The sequence below is a fragment of the Leuresthes tenuis genome, unplaced genomic scaffold (genome assembly GCF_036924035.1).
Source record: "Leuresthes tenuis unplaced genomic scaffold, fLeuTen1.0.hap1 SCAF_12, whole genome shotgun sequence".
Classification (NCBI taxonomy): Eukaryota; Metazoa; Chordata; class Actinopteri; order Atheriniformes; family Atherinopsidae; genus Leuresthes; species Leuresthes tenuis.
The window spans coordinates 3,936,766-3,963,915 of record NW_027325366.1 but is presented as its reverse complement, the minus strand read 5'-3'; the positions used below and the strand labels follow the sequence as shown (position 1 = coordinate 3,963,915).

Genomic DNA, 27,150 nt, shown 5'->3' with positions numbered 1-27,150 from the left:
TGAAAATTAGGTTGTCTAATTCCTCCAGTGGCATTGTCTTGACAGAGAATTAAATAAAAAAAATACAAAAAATAACTAGTTTGACATTAACCAAATGTTTTTTCAATATTTCTTATACTGTAGCCTCAAGTGCACTGAAGCCTGTGACGCAGTAGAGGATCAGAAGCATGCATTGATTAAATTAGAGTGTGATTTAGATAACTGCCCAAAAGTTGTATGGTATATTGAGGACCCAGACGGTGAAGACAAATGGAAAGTAAGTCTGATAAATGTACTCTGACTCTGAATAAGTACCGCACTGACATTCAAAATTTACGTTTATTTATCTATTTAAAGAAAGACACAAAGGAATGCTACGAAGAGGCCGGGAAAATTCCACTAATTGAAAAACAGGATGGTAAGACTGAATATAAAGTGAAACACTCTTTCATTTCCAAGGCCAAGTCCAGGCATCAGGATATCACTGTGGTTGCCATTTCTGGTATGTATATGTTAATTCTTTGGTTTGGTTATCAGAAAAATTATACATTTTTAGGAAAAGTTCTAAGGCAAATAAAAGTTAATGTTATATTAAAAGTTAGTTATGTTCTCTAATTAAAAAAAATAACAAGCCAATTTGGCACAAAGTGTAAGCTATTTGTTTGAGCTAATGCTTTTTGTAATGCCTCTTTCCTTTTTTTTTCACTAAAGACTCTGATAAACCATTTTACATGACATACGTTATAAAGACGTCATCATCAACGAACAACACAGCTTCTACCACCAATAACTCAAAACCAATAAATATAGGCACAACCGAAAATAAAACAGCGGTCTCTGACAATCCCACCGAGACATCCATTGGCACAATTAGTACTGAGAAGGGTGCTACAACTACTGCTGCTGCTGGAGCTACTACACCTACTGCTGCTGATGCTATTTCTCCTACTACAACCGCTACTACTATGGCAACTACACAAGCAACCACGGGGGATTTTGAGAGTCTTTCGTGTATCATATTGCCGTCGAGCGGAACAGTTCTCAATGCTTTCAGTATAACTTGCACTACTGAAGTGCCTTGTTCTAACTGTCAGTATTGTTTTAGGACTGAGGGTAGGTTCTTCCAGGCTGGTAAAGTCTTTTAATAAGAGAGTGATCTATCTAACTTTAATATTTATGGTATTTTTATAAAAAAGTAATTTATTCTGCCAGAAATCTAATGATCAAACTTATTTTCTTTTTTAAACAATACCAGGTCAGCATCTATTTTGCAGTGAAACCAGTAACGTAAAGGCCATATACCTTCCTCTTGGAGACAGCAGTTCTAACAACAACCTATTTATGACAGTAACTGCAAAAAATGGCAGCTTTGTAGTCAACACAACTCTAACTGCAAAGGTAAGTATAGGTTTTCTGATGAGAGAAGACTAAAAAAAAATGCTCTAATTTAATGCTCTAAGTGTAACACCCCCTGGCAGGTTCGGGATTCCACAGCTGGCTCAGATTCAGCCGACAATTTAACTGCAGCAGTACAGAACGCTTTGGCTCAGCTAAAGAAACATGGCCCATTGACTGGACAGTGCATTGGACAAATCATCACCTCTGTGGCCATTATATTAAATGGTCAATCTGATGAAACAAATGAAAACGATAGGCAAAAGGTAACCCCACTGCACAATGTCCAGATTACACAGTTTATGCAAAATTTGTCTTCACTAGGGGCAATCAGCTGGGCTAAGCTACTACCCTGCTAATTAGAGGATAGCCTACTGTGCAACTGAATACAATCAAAAGGGCAAATTACATAAATACATTGCAATGTTTTTGTCTTTAAAAGCTTAGGGAAATGATGCTGGACACAATGATTGATACAATAAATGAAGTTCCAGCCAACACTCCAGAAGAAGCCCAGGTGGTAGCTAGAGGACTTGCAGCTCTTGTTCAGAGAGGCTCTGAACTCAGTTTGTCTGCTCAGGTACTGTATATAACATATTCTGTTATAGAAATGCTGTATGCACTCAAAAACACTGTCAGTAAGTAATAATGTATTGTTGCTGCATCTGCAGAAGTAAGTTTAAACCCTATCATGCAAAGAACAAACAAATAATGGAAAACATGCAGACTGTGCTTTCTGTGCTGAGGAGGAGAGCAAGCTATTAAGAATATTTGTTGCCAAAAACTGCTGCTGAAATAAGAAAGGAATGGGAAAACATTTCACCTTAGGAAAAAATTATAGCAATTGGCTCCCTCAGCTCTAAATGCTTACATTGTGCAATTATTTTTCAAACATTTTTGTTGCAGTTACAAAATTTACATGAGCACATTTTCTTAATTTCTTTATTAACAAAATTTGCAGTTTCTTCATCATATTAAATATGAATTTTAGAATGACATGGAAATGTTTGTATTCTGTTCTTATTGACATTTTAAGATACTTGGTGGGTGTATTGGGGTGTCTTTGGAGTGGTTCACTGCATATCCATCTGAACAAACGTGTTCATGTGGCTGCTTCGTCCACTTCTCTTGCCTTCGTCATCATATATATCATATCATATCTGCTCCCTCGTCCTCACATTTTGAGCACTTTTAAAGACAGATCCTATTACTACTATGCAGATGGTGTAATCGGATGTCATTTTCCTACTGTATATACATTAATCCTTTGCCAGCAATTTTTAAATACGATTCTACATTGCCCGCTCTGGCCCCTGGAATACATTTGACTATGGTCGGCGGTGTCTCTAATGTCACGTTTCTGACTATAGAACTGCCAATTACCAGGGTTTTTTCCTCAGTCGTTTTGTCATTAAGTGAGGGGAAAGAAATGTGGACAGGTTGGTGGTAGGTTGCCTTTAGGGTCATACTTCCTCTTCCTGACCATCACCCAATCAACATGGGGTCCTGGCTGTGTGGGATCTGCTGAATGACAGCTAAGGGGATCAGCTATATTTGGTGATTACGCACTGGCTAATGGGACCTGACTAGCTATCGAGTTGTTTTCAACGGTATGGAGCCGCCATTTTGGACAACCTCACCTCCAAAACTATAAAAAGACAACATTTATTACATGTACAATTATCATCCCTGAGGTCATGTAATCAGAGACTTCTCTGTGCCATACAAGGCTGGAAACTAAAGGAAACAGAGCTTTTGCAACAGTGGCCCCAGACTCTTTAACTCTCTCCCGCTTCCTAAGATCTATGGACTCAGTGATCGCTTTTAAAAAGCAGCTAAAAACTTTTTTTTTTTACTTACTTTTGGCTAACTTTTCATGTTCTACCATTTTACTGTGAAGCACTTTGTAATAATTTTCTGTAAGATGCTTTACAAACACAATGTTCCTTGACTTTACTTACCATTTTACAGAGCATCCAAACATCCCCAGAAATAAGGTTATAAGTGCTGCTTTGACTCTGGTTCATTAATATGATTCCCATCAACAGGTTGCTGCCTCTACATTGTTGAAAAACCTCAGCTCATCTGTCCTGCACATGAATGTGAGCAAAAGTGATGACAACAAGAAAGAAATATTCACTGCAGCCAGCATCATTGTGGAGGCAGTAGGCAATATCCTGTTCTATTCTTCCAATGTGAGTCATTAACTTCAAATTTTAATGTTACATGTGTGTATTCCTGTATCTGCAGCCCTTCAGAACATCTACTGTTTTATTGCTTGTTTTTAGTTGCATTGTCTGACCTTTCTGACAAAATTTAGTCTCCCCAGCTCTGTGTATCATATACAGCCTAATTTTACATCAAAATATATTGCTACATTAGTTTTAGTTTTTTGTTGGCTTCAGGTATTGTAAATACATGGTTAGATTAAAACAAAAACAATTCAAACATTTAACATAGCTGTTCCACACTTGGAAGTAAATAGGCCGGCTAGAATACATCACTTTCTATTTTGCAAAGCTGTTTCTATTTTGCAAAGTTACTTGTCACGCTCCAGTGATGTACTCTTTGAGGGATGCACTCAGAGAGAATATGGTCCTACATCTCAGTAAGATGTCGAAAGGCCATGACCACAGATACCACCAAAATAGTTTCTATTGTCCAAAACACCCCAAAGTCCTGCTGTGTATACCCAATTTTAGACTAGCCTTTTGGTACGTCTGAATTGACTGGTAAATCACTTAGTAATGTTAAAAACGTACCTGTTGTAAAGGTTTTGTGTCGTCTTTTGCAGAAAAACATCTCAGATGTTCTTCTAGGAACTCTTAGCAATACACAAAGTGCACTACTGAAAGTGAAGGAGACCAATGAGGGGCCAACTATAGTCAATCAATCTCTTATTAGTGTGTTTGTCAATAGGTAAGTTTCACTTCATCTAAAAACTGTGACAGAGACTGAAAACAATGGCACAACATTTTGAAAGATGATTACTTGAGTTAATTTAAAAACTACCTTGTCTTGAACATTAAATCTACACTTAGTTCAAACTACCATGAAAACTTCAGATGGAGATACAGGTAACAAACCTGCCCACCACTCCCCTTAAATTTCATTATAATTAAATGCAGAGCATATCTGCCCTGAAAATTGACATTTTTTTTTAGGATTTTTATAAAATATCTACTTGTCTTTGGATGTCTTGGTCAGATAAACACTCTTTAAAGAAAAGTGAAAGGCCAGTGACCATCACACTTACCTTTCTTATTCTTACAAAATCATTTGTATCATCAACAACAGCAAAAACACCATATTTACAAGACCATATGAGCGATTCAATTTTGTCACAAAGGCACTTCTAAAACTAAAGCTATCACAGCAAATTTGTGGATGACATTTAGCTGTAGAGGTAGGCAAACATTTGTTGAGCAATATAGAAAAAGGCTGAGGAGGACAAGAAAAGATAGACTGTCAGTCAAGTTGCTTTTATACCCTACCTTTTAATTAGTACATTTGGGGGTTTTCATTTTATGTGGGTCTGCTTATGTTCTCTCACAGAGTGACACCTGAAAATTTATACAGAGATTCTGTAAGTGTTGCCAACAGTTCCCGCCCCACATTCTCTCTCCCAGAGCTTCCTTCTAGCATGTTTTCTTCAGAGGAATCAGTGGATGTTCGTGTAAGTCAGAGAGGTTGTGTATTTGTTGTGTATTTGTACACCAATGCATGTACTCTACAGATATAAAGCATGTTAAATCAAAGTTTTTCTCAATTTTCTGAAGTGCCTGACTTGTAATAAGGCTTAATCCTGCTTTGCTCTTTGAATATACTGGCAGATGCTGAGTTTAGATAAAAACCCATTTTCTTGGAATGAGAGAGCTAACATCAGTGGCCTAATAGGTGCTCTATCCCTCACAACAAAAAATGGATCCGGTATCCCTGTGGAGAACCTAAGTGAAGACATTGAGGTCAGTGCAGCATCCAAGATTTGTTCTGAACTATGATCACTTGTCCACATCAGAGGAGAGCAGAGACACACATCCTCTTGTACAGAATACAGACTTCTTTCCAAGATTGGTCACTACGTGAAAAAACAAAAACCTAGTCTGACCACATGAAGTGAAAAGTGTATTCAAAGTGTATTTAATTGACCCACCAAATATTGAATCTTTACCATCCTCTCTAGGTAAAGACTGTGTAAGTGAAGGAAATTTAATTTGAAGCGGCGTTTATTCTTTTAATATATTGTTTAAGGCTGTGAGTGCAACATGTACTCAGTCAGCTTTTTGACATCGAAATAGTTTTTGGACTGTATTTGGGTTTAAAAAACTCTACGATTAAAAGGTCTACACAGTTATGAAGTAATCCAAGAATTTTGTGTCACATACAAAAAGGAATTGGAAATAGTTTATACTACTCTTTTACCATTTCTGGATTTTTCAAATACTTTTAGCTTAATTTGTTTTATATAAGTAGGTAAGTAAAATGTATTTATATAGCACCTTTCTTAAATTCACAGAGTCAAGTGATCGCAAGTAAAGTGGTAATTCATTCCACATTCTTGGTCCAACAGCTTGGAAAGATCTGTCTCCCCGGGTCCTAAAGCGAGTGCGAGGGACCATCAATAGATATTTCTCAGAGGATCTCAAGCTACGAGCTGAAGTATAAGGCTGGATCAAATCACAAATGTAGGGAGGAGCCTAAAGTCTATATATAAGGTGTCCGGAAACCACTTGCTGGCAGAACATTCATAGTGACCTTTATTGCTCCTGTAAGTCTCAGGAACTCTACTGCAGGGATAGATGATTATTCATCTTTTGACAACATGTCAGCCCATAGTCTACCATAGTGTTTAACTGGGTTGAGTTCTGGTGACTTTGAAGGACATATGGTAGCATGTGATACATGTTGTTTCATACTCATCAGTGACATTTTGTGCTTCATGATGGGGGACATTATCATGATGGTGTAGCCCACATATATCGGGACAGAACTAGGTCATCAAAGAAAAAAAAGTGATCACCAGAACAAATTTGCAGTGGCCCTTTAATCCACGCACACATTGTATAATTCAGCCTGCAAGAGGTTCATTTCCTTTAATTTGTCAGCCATCTGTTAATTTTCTGTTCTTGGCAGCACAGCAACAACTAAGCACACTTTGTTGTTTTCAATAGTTTAGCTAAAGAAGTATTTCACTTTTTTTTTTACGGCTCAATGAAGAGTACTTTGAGTTTTAAGAGCACTGGAGAATCTTGTTGTGGTTGGCCTTAATTGCCTCTGGTCCATGCGAGTCTCCTCTCATATTATAGATGCAAACTTAAGTATCTTTTGTGTGCTCTAGCCCAGGTGTTTGCTGTTTGGGAGTCATAAATACAAACAATATTTAGAAAAATGAGACAAGGCCGTTTGTTCAGCTCAGATTTGTTGTTTGTAACCACTTAGCATCCTGCAATTATTTGCATATGTTACAACAGATGAGTTAAAAGTATGTTTCTTTATCTAAAGTTGAGATTAGACCATTAAGTAACTAAAAACTGTTTTGAATTGGTGAGCAAAATGTTTGTCAGTATCTGGAAATGCTTTCTGGCTTTTGACCGGGACCACAGATTCTGTTGCCAAGGCCTGCTGGAGAACAAGTGAACACCTCTGTTTTGGACCTGGGAAACTACAGCACCACGATCATAGAAGTTCCCTCAGCCGAAACTACCCTGGTATTAAAGGTAGGTGACCTTGCGGCGAAAAGTGTCCAGATATGCCAGTAGTGTGAGGTTGTACTCAAGCCAAAAGATCACATCTGCATTGAAGCACACTTAGAGAGATATTTTTATGTGTGGGATGTATAATATTTACAATGTTGACCATGTTAATTTTGTATGTTGGCTAAATGCCACTATTAGCATAGAGTGCAGTTAAGGCTGATGGCGTGTTGCATATTGGGATAGGAGCACCATCTCTGGTACGTACACTGTCACCTGAGTATTCTACCATGGCTATCAGGTTATCTTTTCTTTTGCTTAAAAAATGATCAAAATAATCAAATATGATGAGTGGGATGAAGACCAGAAAATACAGAGAAAAGGGACCTTACTAGGAATAACTGATGTGCCAGGGAAAGGAATGTAGATAAGCAACAACAAAGACCCATATGCTGAACCTGTTACTGACCCTGATGAACTTCCTCCATTCAGCTTCAGACACATACTTTGAACCATGCTTTATGACTAATTGGATGGTTTCTGTGACTTTAAATGTTACCAATCTGAAAGGAGCTTAAAAATTGTTTTGCAGTTGAAGGTGAATAGGATTTACACACAAGTGTTTGAAGAAATCTAACTCCCTTGAGAATCAGCATCCGTTTTTGTCCGATTTTAAAACAAAACCGATTATCAAGCTCCATTTTAATAAGTCAGTGGCAGCAGATCTTTTTTTGTTACCTTAATGATTTTTTTTTGCAAATATTGCAAATGCAAATTTAACACGCCCTGATATAAGGTTTTGCATGCATTGTCATAAAAACAATTATCAGACAAAGACTAATTTTAAGCTGATGACAAAACATTAAAAGTGTGGTTATCTGGGGATCCTAAGTGTTTGGTTCAATTTCACATATTTAACCACCAAAATCAGCAGAGATTCCTCTCATTAAGATAATAATATTGTGTGAAATATTTCACTTCTGTCAATGACAGATTGACATTCTCGAACCTATAGCAATACAGCTAACTTGACTAAAAACCTCATTTTATATCAGCTTTGCTATTATGTTCTTACATGATTTTTTTTTTTAATTTGAAACTGTTTTACCATCAGTAACGTCATGATTCACCTATTTGCTCATCACAGTTTTACTTGAAGGAAAAACAAAAACAAAATTTAGGGCATACAGGATACAAATGTGGACAGCAGTCTTATATATGCTTACATTGCTTACACTCTTACTACAAATATGTTGATGTACTTCTTAAAGATGGTGCCCTCCATGGATCCTTTACCCTTTAAAGTGTTCCTCGGCTATATGGATTACCCCACTGAGGCAAATTATGTAGCAATGACACAGATGCCTCTGCAGGGATCCACACAAGGTAATAAATACGTTTGTGTAGTATGGAGATATGATTTTGTTTTTTTCTTTAAAATGTTACAAAAAAATGTTTTGTTCTTTTTTTTATTGTGTGTATGTGTGTGTATGACACAGAGGAGAGATACACATGGCTGCTTGACCCTAAACATTTAAAGGGAAACACTGGATTGCACTATCTTGTGGTGAGGCCTATTGTGGGTCCTGGTGTAAAATCCATCAATGCCAGTTTATCTGTTACCCCCATCATATCCTCATGTAAATTTTGGAATGAATCACAATTGGACTGGAGCGATTCTGGATGCAAAGTAAGTACAGTTATTCAGTCTGCCCCTCATGTGTCGCGCTTTGTCCAAACTTTTATGACAATAAAGGTGGTTCTCTTTAAAGGTTGGTGTGAAGACCTCACATTTAGTCACACAGTGCCTCTGCAACCACCTCACCTTCTTTGGGAGCTCTTTCTTTGTCACTCCCAATCTTGTGGACCCATCACGCACTGCAGAACTATTTGCGACCTTTGCTGAGAATCCAGTGGTTGTGTGCTTTGTCGGCGCGCTCTTTGTTACTTATCTCTTGGTGGTTGTGTGGGCGCGACGAAAAGACATCCAAGACACAGCCAAGGTAAAGTGTCTCTCCAGCACCTTCAATTTGTGAAAACATATCATATAGCTTTCCCAGTGACATTAAGCATTTAGAAAGAAAACATTATCTTGTGGTGTTAAAGCGGAAATTAATTTTACACATTTAAGTCTGTCAACAAGTCATATTGCTCATGGACATATGGAAACAGCAATTAACAAAACTCTCATTTTGACAAGGAGTGATTATACTAAAATGTCCTTGGATTTGGAAAAGAATTTTCCTTCATCTGTAAAAAAAGTTGAGATTCTGGATGAAATGTAGATAAAATCAGAACGATTTGCTGATGTTATGAACCATCATGGGTAAAACCAAAACAGGTAAGCAACACTGAGTTTCAGCTGTGTCCAGTCACACAGATGTTCTGCATCTTTTAATGACATTTTGTACTGTAGATGATGGAATATTGAATGTCTTGACAAATGTATGTTAAGGAACATTTTCTGAAATAGCTCCACAATTTGTAAGTGCAGTTTTTTGCTGATTTCTGAACCTCTGTTCATCTTTACTTCTTCTAATGAGCTCTTTCATGAGTGGGCTTGTTGACTACTCATGGTGCTTTCAAACTACAAGCCTCATACACCCATTCACTCTCTCATACAGCACTTCTTAGATTTACAGTATTACAGGCTACGCAGTGCTTTTTCCCTCCAGCTGTTTCTTCCAACTTTATTGTGATATGTGGCCGTCATCAAATTCAAGATTTTCATGAAACAGTAAAGTCTCCCACTTTCAACATTTGATGTTTTTTTATAATCTATTTCTGAATAGGATTTTGGTTTATAAGATTTGCAAATGATTACATTCTCTTTATGTTTATATTTTATACATCAACCATCTTTTTTGGAATTGGGGTTTTATTAATTTATTTATCTATTTATCTAACACATAATATTTATATATTTTTAATTGAGTCTCTCATTCAATAAATTTAATTATTTCTTGTCGCATAATTCTTATTTTGTATTTTTGTTTTTATGTATTTTTTGCTGACTTGTAAACAGGTGAAGGTGACAGTGTTAGAAGACATTGACCCGATGGACAAGTACTGCTATCTGTTGAGTGTCAGTACTGGGCATCGTATAGGAGCCTCCACTTCCTCTAAGGTCAGAGTTCACATACATTAAACAGACAAATAATGGAATTAGAATAAACATTTTTGTTCTTCTTAAGGAGCTCAGGAAGATCCAGCAGTGCAACCAGGATTCTCCAGGAGGTGCTTGTCTCTCTTTAAAAAACACACACACAAACTCATTAATACTAAATACGTGGGTGGTTGATGGATCTGCAGTGGATTATTGGCAAGTGTAAATCAGCATATAGCAGTGGTAAGAATGCTTATTATGTTCATGCAGTAGACCTGCACAAGAAGAAACTGTGGTACTAGCCATGCAGGTGAGCATTTGCCTAGGATCAAAGTTATGATAATTGATACCCCTAGTGAAGGCTAAAAGATTCAAGATTCAAGAGGTTTTATTTATCCCGAGGGAAAAAGAAGACTGAAAAGTGTTTTCACATAGTATTTTTCTTAGTTTGCTTTGCAAGTAAGAGATAGAACCTAACTGCAATGATAAAGGCTAGATGAGCAGTTAAAGAAAAACCATGTAAGAAAAGAAAATAATATATGTGTATATAAAATATCCACTGCATCTTTGACTGAATTTCTTGTAGACTGATAATTTAATTGCCAACAGCCTTTCCCATAAACTGGCACTTCCTCCACTCTGTTTAACTTTTGTTCCAAGAATATCAAAATACCTACTTTAGCTGGCAAACACAGCAAAACATTAACCAAATGAAGAGATCTGAATTTCCATCAGGGCTGATGAAGAGCTGAAACAAATTCAAAAGGGTGAATATTTAAGTTAAGTATGAAGGTGAAGATGAAGGTTTCAGAAAAACTCTGCTGTTATCAACACATTATGATGTCAGTTGTTCATATGACGGTATTTCGATGTAATTTCAGCTTGTTCTGCTGTTTCAACTTTAAGTAGCAATGTACATATGCAACATTATGATGTCGGTTGTTCATATGACGGTATTTTGATGTAATTTCAGCTTGTTCTCCTGTTTCAACTTTAAGTAGCAATGTACATATGCAACGTCTCATGTGGTGGTTCTGAAACCGCCAGCACAAAAAAACGCTGGCAATAAGAGACATGAGCTCACTCTCTGTCCGGCTCTGTGAGACTTTGCCAGTCAAAAACTGTCCAGTATCTCAGAAAGACGTGACTGTCAGAAACTGGTCAAACACAACCTGCAGGATGCAGTGCACTATTCCTTCATGTTGTCAAAGCTTACAGGCTGGTTCCCAGGGACGTAGTGGTAATCACTGGACTGAACTCCAATTGTTCGTACATTGTAGCTCTGAGAGTAAACACAGAACTTCTGGCAATGGGAAAAAGATTTAAAGGCGTGCTTCAGCAGGTGTACACATATTTTAAAAAATACTTAAAAAGATCCTACTTTTGGTGTTGAACTGTTTCAGGTTGTTATAACTCTTCTGGGTGCAGAGGGAAACAGTGAACGCCACCACCTGACTGATCAAAAGAAATGCGTATTTGAGAGGGGAGCGGTGGATTTGTTCCTGCTAATTACACCATTCTCACTTGGAGAGCTGCAGGGCATCAGACTGTGGCACGACAACTCAGGGAGTCATCCTGCCTGGTAGGAACATTCTGAATTATTAAACACATGCAAATTGCATTGAAAAAGAACATAATCTGCCTAATTAGACACATACAATGTTTACAATACAATAAAAAGAATATGTGAATATAGTATTATTGGCCTGAACTTGCAAAAAGCTTCACATATTAGTTATTGTCAGGATAACATAGTCATCACATATACGTAGACAAGTTGTCAGCTGGAGTGTAACTATGGACATGAATAAATTATTAATAAACACTTTTTTAACAAGTTTAAGTCTTTGTGTATTCTCAGGTTTGTTGGAAATATCATGGTGCAGGATTTACAGACGGAACAGAAATGGCATTTCCTATGCAATTCCTGGTTGGCAATAGACATGGGTGATTGCTGCCTTGATAAAGTCTTTCCTGTTTCAACAGAGATGGATTTGAAGAAGTTCAGGTAAGGTATAAGCATGGCAGTATTTACATACACAAGCACACCACTGAAGTCTAGAGGGTGAATGGAAAACAGAGACTGGGATTTTTCATTTGAATTTGAATGACAAGAACACAAATCAAATGCAAATGAGATGCAATAGCTGGCTAGGATATAATTTTGAATATCAGCAAGTCTAATGTAAGAAAAGTCTTTTTTTTTCTTCTGCACTTACATTGCTATGTATCTGGTAACAAACCCATTTATATACTATTTAAAGTACCCCCTCTGTTAAAAATCTAGGTTTTTCCATGTCTCACAATAGATCTGAGCAAAGCCAACCATCAGTGCAGTAGATAGGCATTTCAGCTTTGAATCTGTCAAGCACCACTCACACTCTTTTAAAAGTGGTCAAACGGCTCACATGTTCCATGTGAAGCATTGGAGGAACCAGTACTAACTACGTGCGGGTAGGTCAAACTACAAGAAGTTAGCACAAGCCAGGTCGAGATGCCTTTTGGTGTATTTTGCTCTTTTTCTGGAGACTGCAGATAACATGTTCTATCTATGACAATAAATGCATGAAACCAGATTTCCCAAGCCTGAATTTCTTCCCCAAAGATGTTAAACTACAAGATTCAGTTTATTTGAAGATATCAAAATACCAGAAAGGACATGGGACATGGCCATTAGCCCAATAAATTTGACCAAAACAGCTGAATTTTAAAACTTACTGTAAAAAATTATGAAGACTGACACTGCTCCAACCATTTATCTGGAGAACACCCTGAGTACAATCAAGCTTGTCAGTCAGTCAGTAAGTTTATTTTTCTAATGTCGCCCGGCTTTTGTTTGGTCAGCCCTCCAGACACCCATGCTGACTTGCAGGCTCCTCTGACTAAATCAACTAGACCCTGACAGAGTTGTCCTTGAGAAAACAGGGACCAAAGCCACAGGGATCATCACTAAACATGCTGACTCACTGGCTCGCAGGTCTCACTGACTCTTTGCCCGGAGCAGGGGAATTGCTGCCTTAGAGTGCAGGAGCTGTTAACAGGAGAAACAGAGAGAAAACACTTAAAAAAAATAAACATTCTTTTATTCTTAACATTTTTAAGAGCACAGATCAGTTTTTAGGCGATTGATAACTGCAGAAATCAGTCATGGATTACACTTTCAAAAATGAAAATAATACAATAAAATCTGTTACTTTCATCCGATTACAGTTGATTATCCAAATATTGAGCATTAACACAAGCTGGTGATTTACTGAGGATTAGTGGATTTTTCTTCACTGTCCGAAGTCAGATAACTTCACATCTCGGCCAAGTCTTTTCTGCAGTACAAAGAGATTAAAAAACAATTCTAAGCCATCACTAATTGAGAGTTTATGAATATTCAAAGTTATTTTATTTCAAATGCTGCTTTTATCTTCCAGTAATTTATTCTTCATGAAGACAACAAAGGATTTCAGTGACGGGCACCTTTGGTACTCTGTGATCAGTCGACCACCCAGTAGCACCTTCACATGTGTACAAAGAGTGTCATGTTGTTTCTCCCTGCTACTCTGTACCATGCTGACCAGTATCATGTTTTATGGGATCCCAACAGACCCGTCTGACCAGGTCATGGACTTGGGTAAACTACATTTTAATTACCGCTCAATGTACTCTACATTAATACTGTGGAAAAAGCCCTTTGTGTTACTGGTCTCACACAGTCTCTCTTTTCAGGTCACTTTGAGTTTACCTGGCAGCAGTTCATGATTGGAGTACAGAGTTCACTAATTATGTTTCCAGTGAATATCCTCATTGTTAGCATCTTCAGAAACACAAATCCTCGGGAGACATCTTGTTGTCAGAGAAAAACAAAGAAAACAAATGACCCCCAGAAGGAAAGCACTTCACAGACAGTTACCCCAAAGATGGCTATCAAATCTGACAATAATGCTAATGCAACGGTAGACACAATCTTTGAGGCAGGTGCTTTCTGTTTTTGTGCAATATGAACCTACATATTCAAATTTTGCACTAAATATTTCTAGTAAGATCTACTTGTGTTGTTTAATTTATATCATATGTAATATAACATTTCATTGTATACGTTAAAGATTAGTTTTCAATATTTATGATAAAGTATTTAAATCTCTAATTAATATGCAACATGTTACAATTTGATTTATTGTATGTAATTTTATAGCTGTAATTAGAAAAACATTTTGTATTTGGCCATTTTGTCTCTTAGGATATAACAAGAATTGCTCATTCACTCTCTAAGATGGCAGCAAGCAACATCCCATGCTCTGAGTTTGAGTCTGGACAAGAATCAGACATAAATGCTATCCTCTATAAAGTGGAAGACTTCATAAAGAAGAATTGCAAAACCAGTGACAAGGCCCTGTCTGAAAACCAGTCTCAGCTACCAGGTGTGCTTTGTTGTATGGGTCAGATGGTAGCAATAAAGTAAGCGGAAGCTCTATCCCTTTTTCTGCTCTACTTGACTGAGGATGATGCTTTTTAAAGAGATAAAAACCAGGGATCTGATGCACTATCAAATATAAATTGGTATATCCACTGTTTAGACAGTGTGGAGAATTAATTTTTGTAGGGGGCTGCCATGAAAAAAAAGCCCTCTGTTCAGGAGAGAAGGATACTACATGAAAATCCAAAAGTTGGTGTGTAATTAAATCAGAAATGGAACCATCCTTACTAAATAACTGACTTCTGGAATAAGCTTACTCTTATTCCACAGGGAAATCATATAAGATATGATGTAAATATGGTTACAATATTTGCAATATTTGCATGCCAGCTCCACCAAAGCAAACTCCACTTTGATGCCAATTTACAGTCCCTTTTTTACTGCATCCTAAATTCATCATCACCCACCTTGATTGTGATTGGTTCAAAGAGATTCAAACAAAGCAGACTTTTTTTTACCCTAAATGTTTTTTTTTTTATCCCACACATTTGTGATTTCATAGACATAAAGGTCCGACGTTGGTTTGGGAAGTCATATCTGTGCAGAAATAAGCAACCTGAACACACCAAAACATCTTTTTCCTAAAGAAGTGTGACAAACAAGTTAGATACAGCTCACCAAGTCTGACCTTTGTGCATTTTTAGAGAGCAGCGGTTATGTGTGTCCTGCATCAGCAGCGGAGGGGATTCAAAAGAACAGCAACAAAACCCAGCACCTGTACCAGCAACTGTGTCACATTGACAAGGAGCTGAGTCAGCTGGGCCCCGCCAGCTTCTCTAATCCTCACAGTTACAGCCAGACCCTTCAGCAAGTCAAGGGCATAAAGAGCTTGCTTGAGGATCAGCTGTTCCCATCCAGCTGCATCGACCTAGATGAACCTATATCTGACAAGTACAAAAGATACTCATTAAAGATAACCACACACTTTTTATATTCAATTAGGTTTTGTAGAAATTGCCAAAGCATTTACACATATCTCATAGCTCTTATTTTCGTTTTTTCTGTGATTTTTCCTTTTATTTTATTTTATTTATCATTGTCTTTTTTCTCAACACAGTCAACAGAGTTTTGAGTGTGTCTCGTAATTGATCGTGCTGTGGTAGATTTCCCTTTAAAATCCCATATGAGCAGCATTTCATTGAATAATAAAAATAAGAAGAATGATAAGAATAAAGGCATTCTTTCACTCTTCAGTCACAGGTCCAGTCCAGCAGATGTCACTGCTACTGATGGTGGTCAGAAAAGACAGGTGTGCCATCATGGGGTGCTACCTTGGTGGTTTATCTTCATTGGCTGGCTTCTGGTGCTTGCAACAAGTCTTGTATCAGGATATTTCACAATGCTCTATGGCTTGAAATTTGGGAAGGAACGCTCTATAAGCTGGTTGGCATCCATGATTGTCTCCTTCTTCCAGAGTGTTCTTCTCATTCAGCCACTGAAGGTGAGAAGATGATTTGCCCTCCACAACATTACAGCATGACCAGTAGATTGACAACATTCTGTTTTTAACCTGTTCTTAAAAGCTTGTTGTCATAGTTGTTTGGTTATGAGTTGTGTTATGATTTTGCTCTGTATAAATGAAACTGAATTGTATTGTGTAAGTGAATTTCATTGTCTTAAAATTTAGACAATATGCTTAATGTGCAGACTTTTAACTTGTAATCTGTACTCATTTATGCATCCTACTACAGGTGGTTTGCCTTGCAGTCTTCTTTGCACTCATAATAAAAAGAGTTGATGAGGAAGATTTAAAAAACGTGGCTTTTGTAAGAGATAACAAAAATCAAGGTAATGTGTAAATACTCCCAAAATGCACTTTGTCTGTCCCAAATGAAAATAACTATTAAAACATATAACGGCACCCTCAGGTGATTTTAAGGCCCAAATAAGCAGACGAGATGTCCGTTATTATGAGCCACCTCCTCCTGCAGACATTAAGAGAATGAAAAGGAACAAGATTATGGAGCAGAAAGCCAGTGCTCTCCTCAGGGAGATTTTAGGTGAGTATGCACTCTTCTTTGATATTACTAAGCTTTTATCTGTGAAGATTTGCAATTTGGCCAGACTGTTAACAATTCAAGGAAATCCATAAGGAGCATTAGGATCATAGAAAAAAGATCCTGATCAGAGTGAGAACACTTTATATGGCTTATTTTTATTTTTTTTTACCAAATTAAATTTTTCCTCTGTTACTGTAATTATATGAGAGCCTGTATGGTATAGCAGAAAGAAAAACAGAAAAATATACGGTTCTTCACCATTCCATTACACATATAGTGTAATGGAATGGTGAAGAAAGATGATCATTTAGTGACACCTGTGAGCTGCTGAGAGGGACAGAGCCAACTAACAAAGACCACTTGGAGCAGTACAGATAGGGGAGTTAGAGTTGAACGGAAAGACTGATTCAGTTTGTGAACATAAATTGCTTCCAAAATGAAAACAGTGTTCTATGTAACTCAAAACTAGTAAGAATTTGAGTTGAATTTTGGCTGAATTTAAGAGGACGTTGCTGCTCAACCCACATGGCTGGAGTAAAAGTGATCCCTTGAGCAGATCAAGATGAAATGGATTTAACTTATTCTTTGACCTGTTTGGATGTAGTACATGACTTCAGTGACAAACTAAATAAGCTAAATTAAGGGTTGTGTTCTCACTTTTGCTTGTTTTTGTCGTGTGTGCTTTAAGATGAGTTGGGTAATCCCTTTAATTTGAATATAGTATATATAGACAAGGTGTGAGGTAACCACTCCCCCCATCTGGTGTCCAACTTTTAAACTTTTAGTAAGGATAGTTTTGTATTAGTTTGTGCATTTGTTTGGCTCAGTGATCATGGTTGGCTTTTATGATTGATGTGAAAATGCTTTTCAGTCTGTTAATGTATTCTTTGATTGCTGATTGCTCTGTTAACAAATGTGATCTGCAATGTGCTATGTGAAAATTTATGTTATATTTTATTTATCCAAAAGTCCAAAAGATAACCCGTACAGTCCACTGTGGCTACACAGCTGCCATAAACAGTGCCACCATCAATTTATGATGAAATTGAAGCACTGGATGTTCAAACCCTTATGTGTTGTGTTTGCAGCCTACATGGGGTTTATGTGGATGTTGCTGCTGTTGGCATATGGCCAGAGAGACCCCAATGCCTTTTTCTTGAACCAACACATTAGGAAAAGCTTCACTAAAGATGTCTCAGACAGCATGAGCCTTCAAGATGTGTTCACTTGGGCCAGCGACTCTCTACTCACAAACCTCTTTGGAAATTATCCAGGTAGATCTTTATCTCAAAATTGTATACCCAAACCATATGTAGAATGCTGCTTTTCTTGTCATTGTAAGCCAGAATTGTTGTGCTTTAAGGTAGACAACTACTTTGTTTCAAGTCATAAAAGCTTATCAAAGTGATTTATTCAGTAAAGCAAAACACTGAAGTAGATTTGTAAAGCTTTGTGTCAAAGCAACTTTTACAGTCTTTTTGCCGTCATATGCCAAAAGTCTGTTGGTGTGAAAGCTATTAACAACCTTGGATGCTGTCCAGAAGAGCTTATTTTTGGCAACTATCCAGTGAAATTTAACAGCATTCAATTCCACATAGTGGCAACAGAATGTTTTTAGGATTTCAAATCTTGTTGAGTTATATTTTTAGTATCACATGGTGGTTTAGCTTTCATTTTGGTTTTATCAAAGTCCTTCAGGTAGGCTCATACCAGATTAAACAATAATTAGTTGTGCCAGATGGTGCCACATCATGTTTTATATGTTGTGACTTGAGCTGTCAGTTTCAGCCATCTGGAAATTTGTAATTGTACCTTTATCTCTCGTTTCCCCTCTGAAATATCAAGGATGTGCTAGTTTCTCTGAATACATTTTATTAAAGTTGTTGCAGGACAAGACAGGCAAGACGTTCCATGCTTTTACGCAGTATGAGCATTCAAGTCTTAGCAAGTAAATCTGTCTGCAGTGTGCAAGCATTAAAGTACAGGGCTTTACAGTGCAGAAAACACGAACTGATCAACCACAACATTAAACCACTTGCAGATAACTGTGCATCTTGCAATGACGCAATGTTGGTCTGGACCTCCTCAGTAATCATAATGTTATGGCTGGATAACAGCTGTGATAACAATGTACATGTAAAATACTGTGACTCAGGATTTATTACTGATGGAAACTCCAAACTGGTGGGTAATGCCCGTCTTCGTCAATTGAGAGCACAGAGGAACTCGTGTCAGATTGCAGACCCCATGCTCACATTAGTGCCAGACTGTCATGCTTCGTATTCATGGGAGGTGGAAGACACGGGCTCCTATGAACCTGGCTGGAATCACACTGTAACAGATAATATTTCTGCAAGCACTTCCAGTCCCTGGAAGTACCAGACACAGGCTCAGCTCAGGGCTCGCCCTGTCTGGGGCAAAATGGTGCTCTACAGGGGAGGAGGCTTTGTGGTGGAGCTTGGCCCGGATTTACCAAATGCAAGCAGGTATGTACAACAGCACACTGGAGTGTTAACGTATGCGCAGAAAATATTTTCTGATCACATTATGCATATTCATCATGTATGTTTTGGCTGGCTCGAGCTTTTACATTTCAACATATGTATAACAGTTAAAATGAGAAAGACAAGCATGGCCAACCTTTGAAATATTCTCATTTTTCATCCACAGCACACTTGAGTATCTTTTCAGAAACAAGTGGCTGGATATGTACACAAGGGCCATCTTTGTCGAGTTTACGGTTTATAATGCAAATGTGAACCTCTTCTGTATTGTCACTCTTTTGATGGAGACCTCCGCAGTAGGTAAGGAGTGCTGTCTTGAAAGATGGCAATTACATCAAATGAACAGCTTTAGGGATAATTTCCTTGAGAATTATATTGGATTTAAATTTGATGTAATTATAATCTGAGCACATTGTGCGAAAGACATCTTTGCCTGTATGTAAATCAAATGTTCTGTCTTATAAGGAGCATTTCAGTTCTACAGTGAGCTGCAGAGTATTCGCCTTTACCAGTCAACAGATGGTCTTTACTTCTTTGTCATGGCTGCTGAGATCATTTACATGCTTTTCGTCCTCTATTACACGGTCCTGCAGGTAAATACTGATATAACTATGTTCCGTTAATAGTTCAATGTGTATTCTGTTTTTTGTCCACAAATCGGTTCAAAGTCCATCATTTAGGCAGAGTTCACTGACACAACGATGGCAGAACCCATTACACAGTCAGTAGGAATTTGTCATGAATGGGTGGGTTGCTGTGGTTGTGTGATGAAAGTTGGACACGGATGCAGATATTTCAAAGTAAAACTTGATTTATTCAAAAGAAACAACACAAAGCACATCTGAGCCGGTATACAAAAACTTGACTATGAAAAATTGACAAAACAAAAACCTGACTAGAACTGTGAAAAAAAAACCTGACATGGAAAACATTGACAAACCTGATACCTTGACTCAAGAGTGACGGTGGGGATCTGGCAGAGTGCATGGGGGAACCTGGAAACTAAATACTGAAGGGAGGTGATTAGTGATGGAGTGCAGATGAGCACAAAACACAGGTGACGTAGATGAACCTAATGACAGGACAAGGGAAACTAATGACTAAACCAAGAACTAAACTAAACATAACAAAACCAACAGATGTGACAGAATTATTAAAACACATGACTTTATGATAATATGCAATTTTCTCACAGTTTATTTTCTCTGTGTCCTGGAAGCATATTAACATTTTCATATTCTGAAACTCTGACAAAATCACAACGTGGCCAATCTTCATCCATCCATCCATTTTCTATACCCGCTTAATCCGTCGGTCAGGTCGCGGGGGGGGTTGGAGCCTATGTGGCCAATCTTATATTTCAATATGTTTTGTGATTGTGTTGTAGTTATGTGTTTTGACAACAGCATTCATTTATTTTGTTCAAATAACTCATTTTAATTACTCCAAAGGATGCACGTAATTATGTCCAATATACAGCATCAAATTGCACTTGTTGTGGATTACTTACTACTGAGTCCTGCCCAGGAGACAAGAACCAGAGGTCCAACTGAAATCCACCCTTTTTAAAGTTGTGTTTGATGGCATGAAAAAAATCATTGTCATCAGGACAGAAACAAAGTTTTATTTTCTGTGACTATTTCAGGTTTGGCAGTTAAACTTGGACATTTTTTGAAGATATTCAAAACTGTACTCACCATTCAGGGGTGCCATTTATTCTGACCAGGTCTATATTTTTTTATTTCATTAACAGCCTTTTTTTCCATGCCACTGATGTGATCTACTGTGCCATGCTGTGGGAAAAATTAAGACAGAGTCAGATTTTAAGTTTAACGACTATTAATCAAATTAAGTAATTTCTCTGCAAATCCAAATGCAGTTTGTAGCTGACTGATAGAAGCTACTAAAACTTGCCCAGCTCTGTTCTATACCAGAAGATATTACAAAAGAAAAGGTATTGTGTTGATGATAGTTTTTTTCTGAATCGAATAGCATTAATCTTCTGTCATTTGCAATTTTTTTGTGTAGTACAATTATGTGACATAACTTAATGATGTTTTTCCACTTTCTTAAGGGCTATTTTTATGCTCATGAGAGTCCACCATTAACTGTAATTTAACTGTAATGAGACAATGGGCTACTATTTTGTGTCCTCCCTCGCTCCAAAGACTGGTTATAAAAGCAAAGAGTAAATGACAAATATAATAAAGGAAATATGTTTAAATACATGCAACCCTGTTGAAGTTCACTGGGCAGTTTTCAAATTGGAGATGAGCAAAACTGCTTTTGTTCAGCATGAAAACAACATATTTCCTCTTGTATTGCTGCCTAGACCTCAACAAATCCATTGGCATCTACACAGTCTGGCTCCTGTTGCATTTCATATGGCAACTTACTCTCATTTCTTTTCCCGAAAGGGTAAGTCACTGAAGCAGCAACGCTGGGTTTACTTTAAAAACAAGTGGAACCTACTGGAGCTGAGTATCATCCTACTGAGCTGGAGCGCCTTGGCTGTCTTTATTGTGAAGACCCTGCTTGGAAATCGTGATATGACCTACTACCAAAAAAACAAAGACCAGTGAGACCATCATACACTGAACTGAACTTATCAATACGTGGTAGGGCTTAAAAATGGTTATAATTCTGCTCCAACTTTTGATAACTAATATCTTTTCTTGCAGATTTGCCAGTTTTTATGAGACAGCCACAGCTGACTTAATGCTCCAGTATCTCATCGCCTTCATCGTCCTTTTTGCTACTGTCAAACTGTGGCACCTCCTAAGACTGAACCCAAAGATGAACATGATCACAGCTGCACTGCAGCGAGCCTGGAGCGACATATCCGGTTTTCTTCTGATCATTGTCATCGTGTTTGTGGCGTACTCCATTGCAGTGAGTATCCTATGGCTTTACTCAGATCCTTCCCTTTCCAAACATTTCTTACCTATTATTAAGATGGTATTACAGTACTGGGAGCAAAAATAAGTTAGCCTCTTCTCTGCAAAATACCCCTGAGACAATTGAAACTAAGGGATGAAGACGTTTAAAATTATTCTGCAAAATAAAGTGTCTTAAGAAAATATTAGTACCCCTTCACTTTTTGTTCCCTTCATTGTATGAATGATTTAATTTGCTTATTGATAAAATGCATATATCTACTCATTAAAAATATAGTCAATAACTGATATAATAATAATAATAATAATAATAATAATAATAATAATAATAATAATAATAATAATAATAATTATTATTATTATTATTATAATAATAATAATAATAATAATAATAGTAAATGTTAAAACACATTTTTTGCAAAGTTGTTAAAAATCAAAACGGAAATATCTCATTTCAGACTCTTAAACAATATTTTACAGAAGCTACTTTGTGGCATTTTAGGTTTTCTTTGGTATGTCTGTACGAGCTTTGAATACTGGAATTTGGGCAGTTTATCTCCTGTTTTCTGCCCGTTCTTCATGGCCAGGTTCTTTCAGATTGGATCGGAGGTGTCTGCGAGCTCCATGTAAAGGTCACTCCACAAAGCCCCTATTGAGGTTTCATATGTCTGTATGTCCTTTGGTGAGGACACTAAAGTCCTCGAATGAAAGTTACAAATGGGCTTGTAACAATTTAAATTCCTATATAATGGATCCATGTAAGGACTGGCTTATGATTACATTCAAATGCATCCAGCATTTATGATAATAGTGAAAACTTGGTCCACAACCATCTAAAATACCATGATTTTCATCAGTACTAAATTGTTTTTCTCTATTGCCAATCCCAGGATAAATGAGCCTTTTATTGTTTCTGCTTGTTTTATGCAGTCTGTTCAAGTGCCAGTGCTGTTTTGTTTTCCCACAATGCACCAAGTGTAATTCTCTTTCTCAATATTTTTCCTCTAAACTTCTCGAAAAACAGTATGACTAATTCCTAAGACTACTCTCACCAAAAATTGTGAAATAAGAATTTGTCACACATCTAATATGCAGTAATTTTACAATCCAGGCTTCAAAATTGTGATATGACAATGTTTTGGTAGTTTTCTGGAAGGTAGCATTGCATCGCACGATGGGAACTGCAAACAATGAGTGGAGTGTTGCTGAAGTGTAAAAGCGATAGAACTGTGGAAAAGATTCTGAACCAGCAATCACTTGCTTGAAGGTCAGGGGGTTAACACTACACACTGACCCCTAAAACTGTATTTTTCTGTTAATGTTGACAACAGCCGACATTGTTACATCGAAAGTCACATCACAACAAGAGTGAAAACGCAGTCAGTAACACAACAGGGGATGTATCTCAGTAAAGAACTGAAGACAGAAGCTATTGTTCAATTTTTGGGAAATTGCTATGTATTTATTTTACGATCTGTCATTGAATTGTGTTGGATTCTTGTATCCTCCTTGTATCCTCCTTTGTATATCACACCCTATATTGCACGTTGATGTGGTTGTGAAGATTTTCTTAATATATCCATGAATGTTGTTATCCTAACTTACAAATTCCTTCTGGTTTAAGATATAAATCATTTAATTCCTCTGCCTTCAAACTGATCTATTCTTGTCCATTCTCCTTCTAGAGCAATGTCATTTATGGCTGGAAGATTTCGTCTTACAAAACATTCACAGACTCTCTTCTGACCATCATTAGTATGCAGATCGGCATCTTTAACTATGATGAGGTGAGTGATCTGATCCAGGTATTGTTTGCGATACAGTGTGTGGGGGGGGCTATCCCAGCTGTCATTGGGCGAGAGGCAGGGTACACTGTGGACAGGTCGCCAGTCCATCACAGGGCCATACAGAAACAAATGACTACACACATGCTCACAGGGACAATTTTAGAGACACCAATTAACCTAACATGGTGGGTGGAAGTCGGCATACCCGGAGAGAACCCACACATACACAGGGAAAACATGCACGATCCACACAGAAAGGCCCCAGCCAGGAATTGAACCTGGAACTCTTTTGCTGTGAGGCGAAACAATTTTAAACCGTGTGGATAGTGTGGGCCAACAAGCACGAGAACAACAACATGGATGCTTATTTTAATGCGACAATGTTTCACTGAAAGAGTACAAGAAACATAGATTGATGAATTAGGCTTTAGGCATGAATTGTGTCTGGGAAATTGTGTGATAATGTTATGGCTCTATCTAGATTCATGTAATGAATAAAGATTTTTATTGATAATTATGTCATTTGTTGTGGTAAGGTTTCATTTAAATTGATTCCCGTTTTCTAGGTGTTGGACAACAACCCCCTGCTTGGTGGATTACTCTTTGGTTCCTGTATTGTGTTCATTACGTTTGTTTTGCTCAACCTATTCATCTCAGTGATTCTCGTAGCACTACACACGGAGCAATTGCATCATAAGGTAATATATCAAAAATACCGTACTTTCTTGTAGTGTCCCTCTTGTATGTGTAATTCTATTGTTTGACCAAACCATATGGGGATCCTGCCACAAAAAAAAAAGATTTGGCCTCAAAAAATCCTTTGGATGTTAACACTGTCAGTCTGTCCTTTTTACATATATATATACATACTTTGAAATATCAGAATAGAGAAGTGTTATCTTACCTGAGTATACCTGTAAATGGACCTCTAAAAGGATTTATAGAGTGCTTCTCTGTGCTTTGCATCCCACGAGTGTAAGCTACATTAACATAATATTCAGCTATTTGATAAAAGTAAAGCAGGCTTCACTACCTCCCCCTAATATTAAGCTGTAGGACACAGCAAGGCTACAAATCATATACAGTTATAATATCTACAGTAACTAAAATCCCATTGGTATCATGACACAGCAGTACAGCTAAAGTAGAAATGTAGACAGTTTGTGAGTCTTAAAGATTGAAGGTTCCCATTTATGTGGCTGACAGTTAATTTAAAGCAGATAAAGCGAAAGGTGTTGTCAAGTCAGGTTAAATAGTGAACAAAGGAAACTATATATGTACACTTTAAACCTGTGAATGTTCCCATTAAAAACATTAGCTTGTTTTCTAAAGCACTATATTGCCACTGCGAAAACTGCATTAGTTTTTCAACAATGGCTATAAAATTGCAATTTGTCTGCAATTCCTTAAGATGGGTGCCTTCTAAAATGTGTAAAGTTAAATACATTGACTGTCTGTACATCAATCTTTTGACTATTTTATTAGGTACATTCAGAAGTTCAGAACTTGCGTTGATTGAAGCAAAATCCTGATTATCTGGTCAAATTTTGGCCAACATTCCATCTCACCAGATTTCTTCTCTTCAACTTCATTCTCCTCCTCAAAGTGAAAGTTGAAGGGCCATTGTTTTAACACAGTGGAGGAGAGCCATTACAGGTAGCAAATGAGCTGTACTCGTACTGTACAAGTTGTCTGTTCGAAGGTGGCAGCCAAATTAAAATCAGATTTTCAAACATTGTTGGTCGCACTTCAAATGTCATGTTAACGGTTTTGCTCCTGTGTGAAACACTTTAGGTCACTTTAATTACATTTGTATTTAGGATTCACACATAATTTGAATATGTATGAAGTGCAGTGCCTATGCCTATTAGGCTCAAATATAGTTTTCTGACATGTCGTGCCATGATAAAAATTCATATTAGAGTTTGTGGGCAAAGCTTGTGAAAAAAGCATCGAATGAAATTGGCAGAAAAAGTCATTTTTCTGCATGATGAACAGTCAGTAGTAAGAGTTTAGTAAGAGTGTAGCTATTAAAATTAAATTACATTAAAAGAAAAAGCTATGTTTATTTAATCTGAGGATTTACTGTCGCTGTGCAGAACTAATCAAACAAAATGTTCGTCCTTCCAGAGTGAGTTTTGTTTTTGTCATAAGAATTTATACCAAGCTTACAACCACCAAGCATTACTTCAGCCACAGTGAAAACAGTTTCAACTGTTCTGCAGCTGATTAATGAAGAGAAAATCCTGCCAGATTCCGCTGAACAGCTGGTCATATGTCAAGTTAACCCACAGAGGTGGAGAATGGTAATGTGACCACAGCAGTTCACACTTGTGGCACATTGAAAGTGATGTGTACATGTTACTGAGTCTGAGCTTGTCAAAGTTTCGTATCAACCATTATCAAGAATTTACATCATTTTAATTTACACGACACCGACAGTTGCCAACAGATGTTTGAGCCTCACATTTTTAATGTGAGGATTGAGTTGATGCCTGTCATGATTTAATTCACAATAAAAACAATTCACAACCCAAGAGTCAATAATGCACTACTTTCTGACAAAATTTAGATCAAATAAATATAGTGCAAGATATTTATCTTGCAGTAAGGACTGACTTATGACCACATCCAAAAGCAAATCAGAATAACAATTAGCAGAATCAAACATCACATCAAAGCCATTTGCACATGGGTCACATACAGGAATGCCTTCAGAGCAGCAAGGAGCTCCAGTCAGTTGGATTTTAATCATCAATTTTAACAGATATACATTCAGACAATGTGGCTTTTATCCCAATTTTTTTGTGTTGACAGTTGTCTAAAGCATAGTCTGTATCATCTATAATCAAAGAGTGCAATCTGCAGTCTTTTTTACCTAGCATGACTTTTTTTAATTCACAAAAGCGCACCACAAAGGCAAAACATTCCCCCATTAAATACAGTAATTAAACTTCGCTCTCATAGTTTCAGATTTTGGTGTGTCAAATTGCATAAAAGGAAATAAATTAGTAAAAAATAAATTAAATCAGTGGTCAGAGGTGCTCCTCAAGCAATTTTGTGCTTAGTAGTGGTCAAGAGTACCTGTTGCATATTTCTTGTTCCTCAGAAAGTGATCTTTTATCTTGTCTTCCCCAGCCCTCAGAGGAGGAGGAGATTGTCGACATAATGCTGAAGAACATCTGCAGTCTATTTGGCATCAGATATAAAAACCAAAAAAGTCACCAGGGGGCCGGATTTTAGTGTCAGCAGTGATTTAGCCCTTAAGAACGACAAAAATGTCTATGATATTTTCTCAGCTGAAGTCAACACTTAAAAATTCTG

General features: G+C 37.3%; 1 protein-coding gene across 1 annotated transcript; it reads left to right on the top strand.

Moving 5' to 3' along the window:
- The first annotated feature begins 1,461 nt into the window (after positions 1–1,461).
- LOC140320066 (polycystin-1-like protein 2) lies at positions 1,462–27,150 on the top strand. Its single transcript, XM_072397839.1, has 29 exons — positions 1,462–1,640; positions 1,817–1,954; positions 3,423–3,569; positions 4,169–4,293; positions 4,930–5,050; positions 5,208–5,339; positions 6,978–7,091; positions 8,339–8,453; positions 8,567–8,757; positions 8,840–9,070; positions 10,093–10,194; positions 11,577–11,755; positions 12,035–12,181; positions 13,596–13,795; positions 13,891–14,135; positions 14,402–14,582; positions 15,283–15,529; positions 15,833–16,079; positions 16,330–16,426; positions 16,507–16,638; positions 17,727–17,912; positions 18,794–19,124; positions 19,309–19,442; positions 19,608–19,735; positions 21,560–21,720; positions 21,824–22,034; positions 23,725–23,826; positions 24,393–24,524; positions 26,965–27,150. The coding sequence occupies exons 2-29, from the start codon at positions 1,826–1,828 to the stop codon at positions 27,067–27,069; spliced, it is 4,572 nt and encodes a 1,523-aa protein (XP_072253940.1). The 5' UTR covers positions 1,462–1,640; positions 1,817–1,825; the 3' UTR covers positions 27,070–27,150.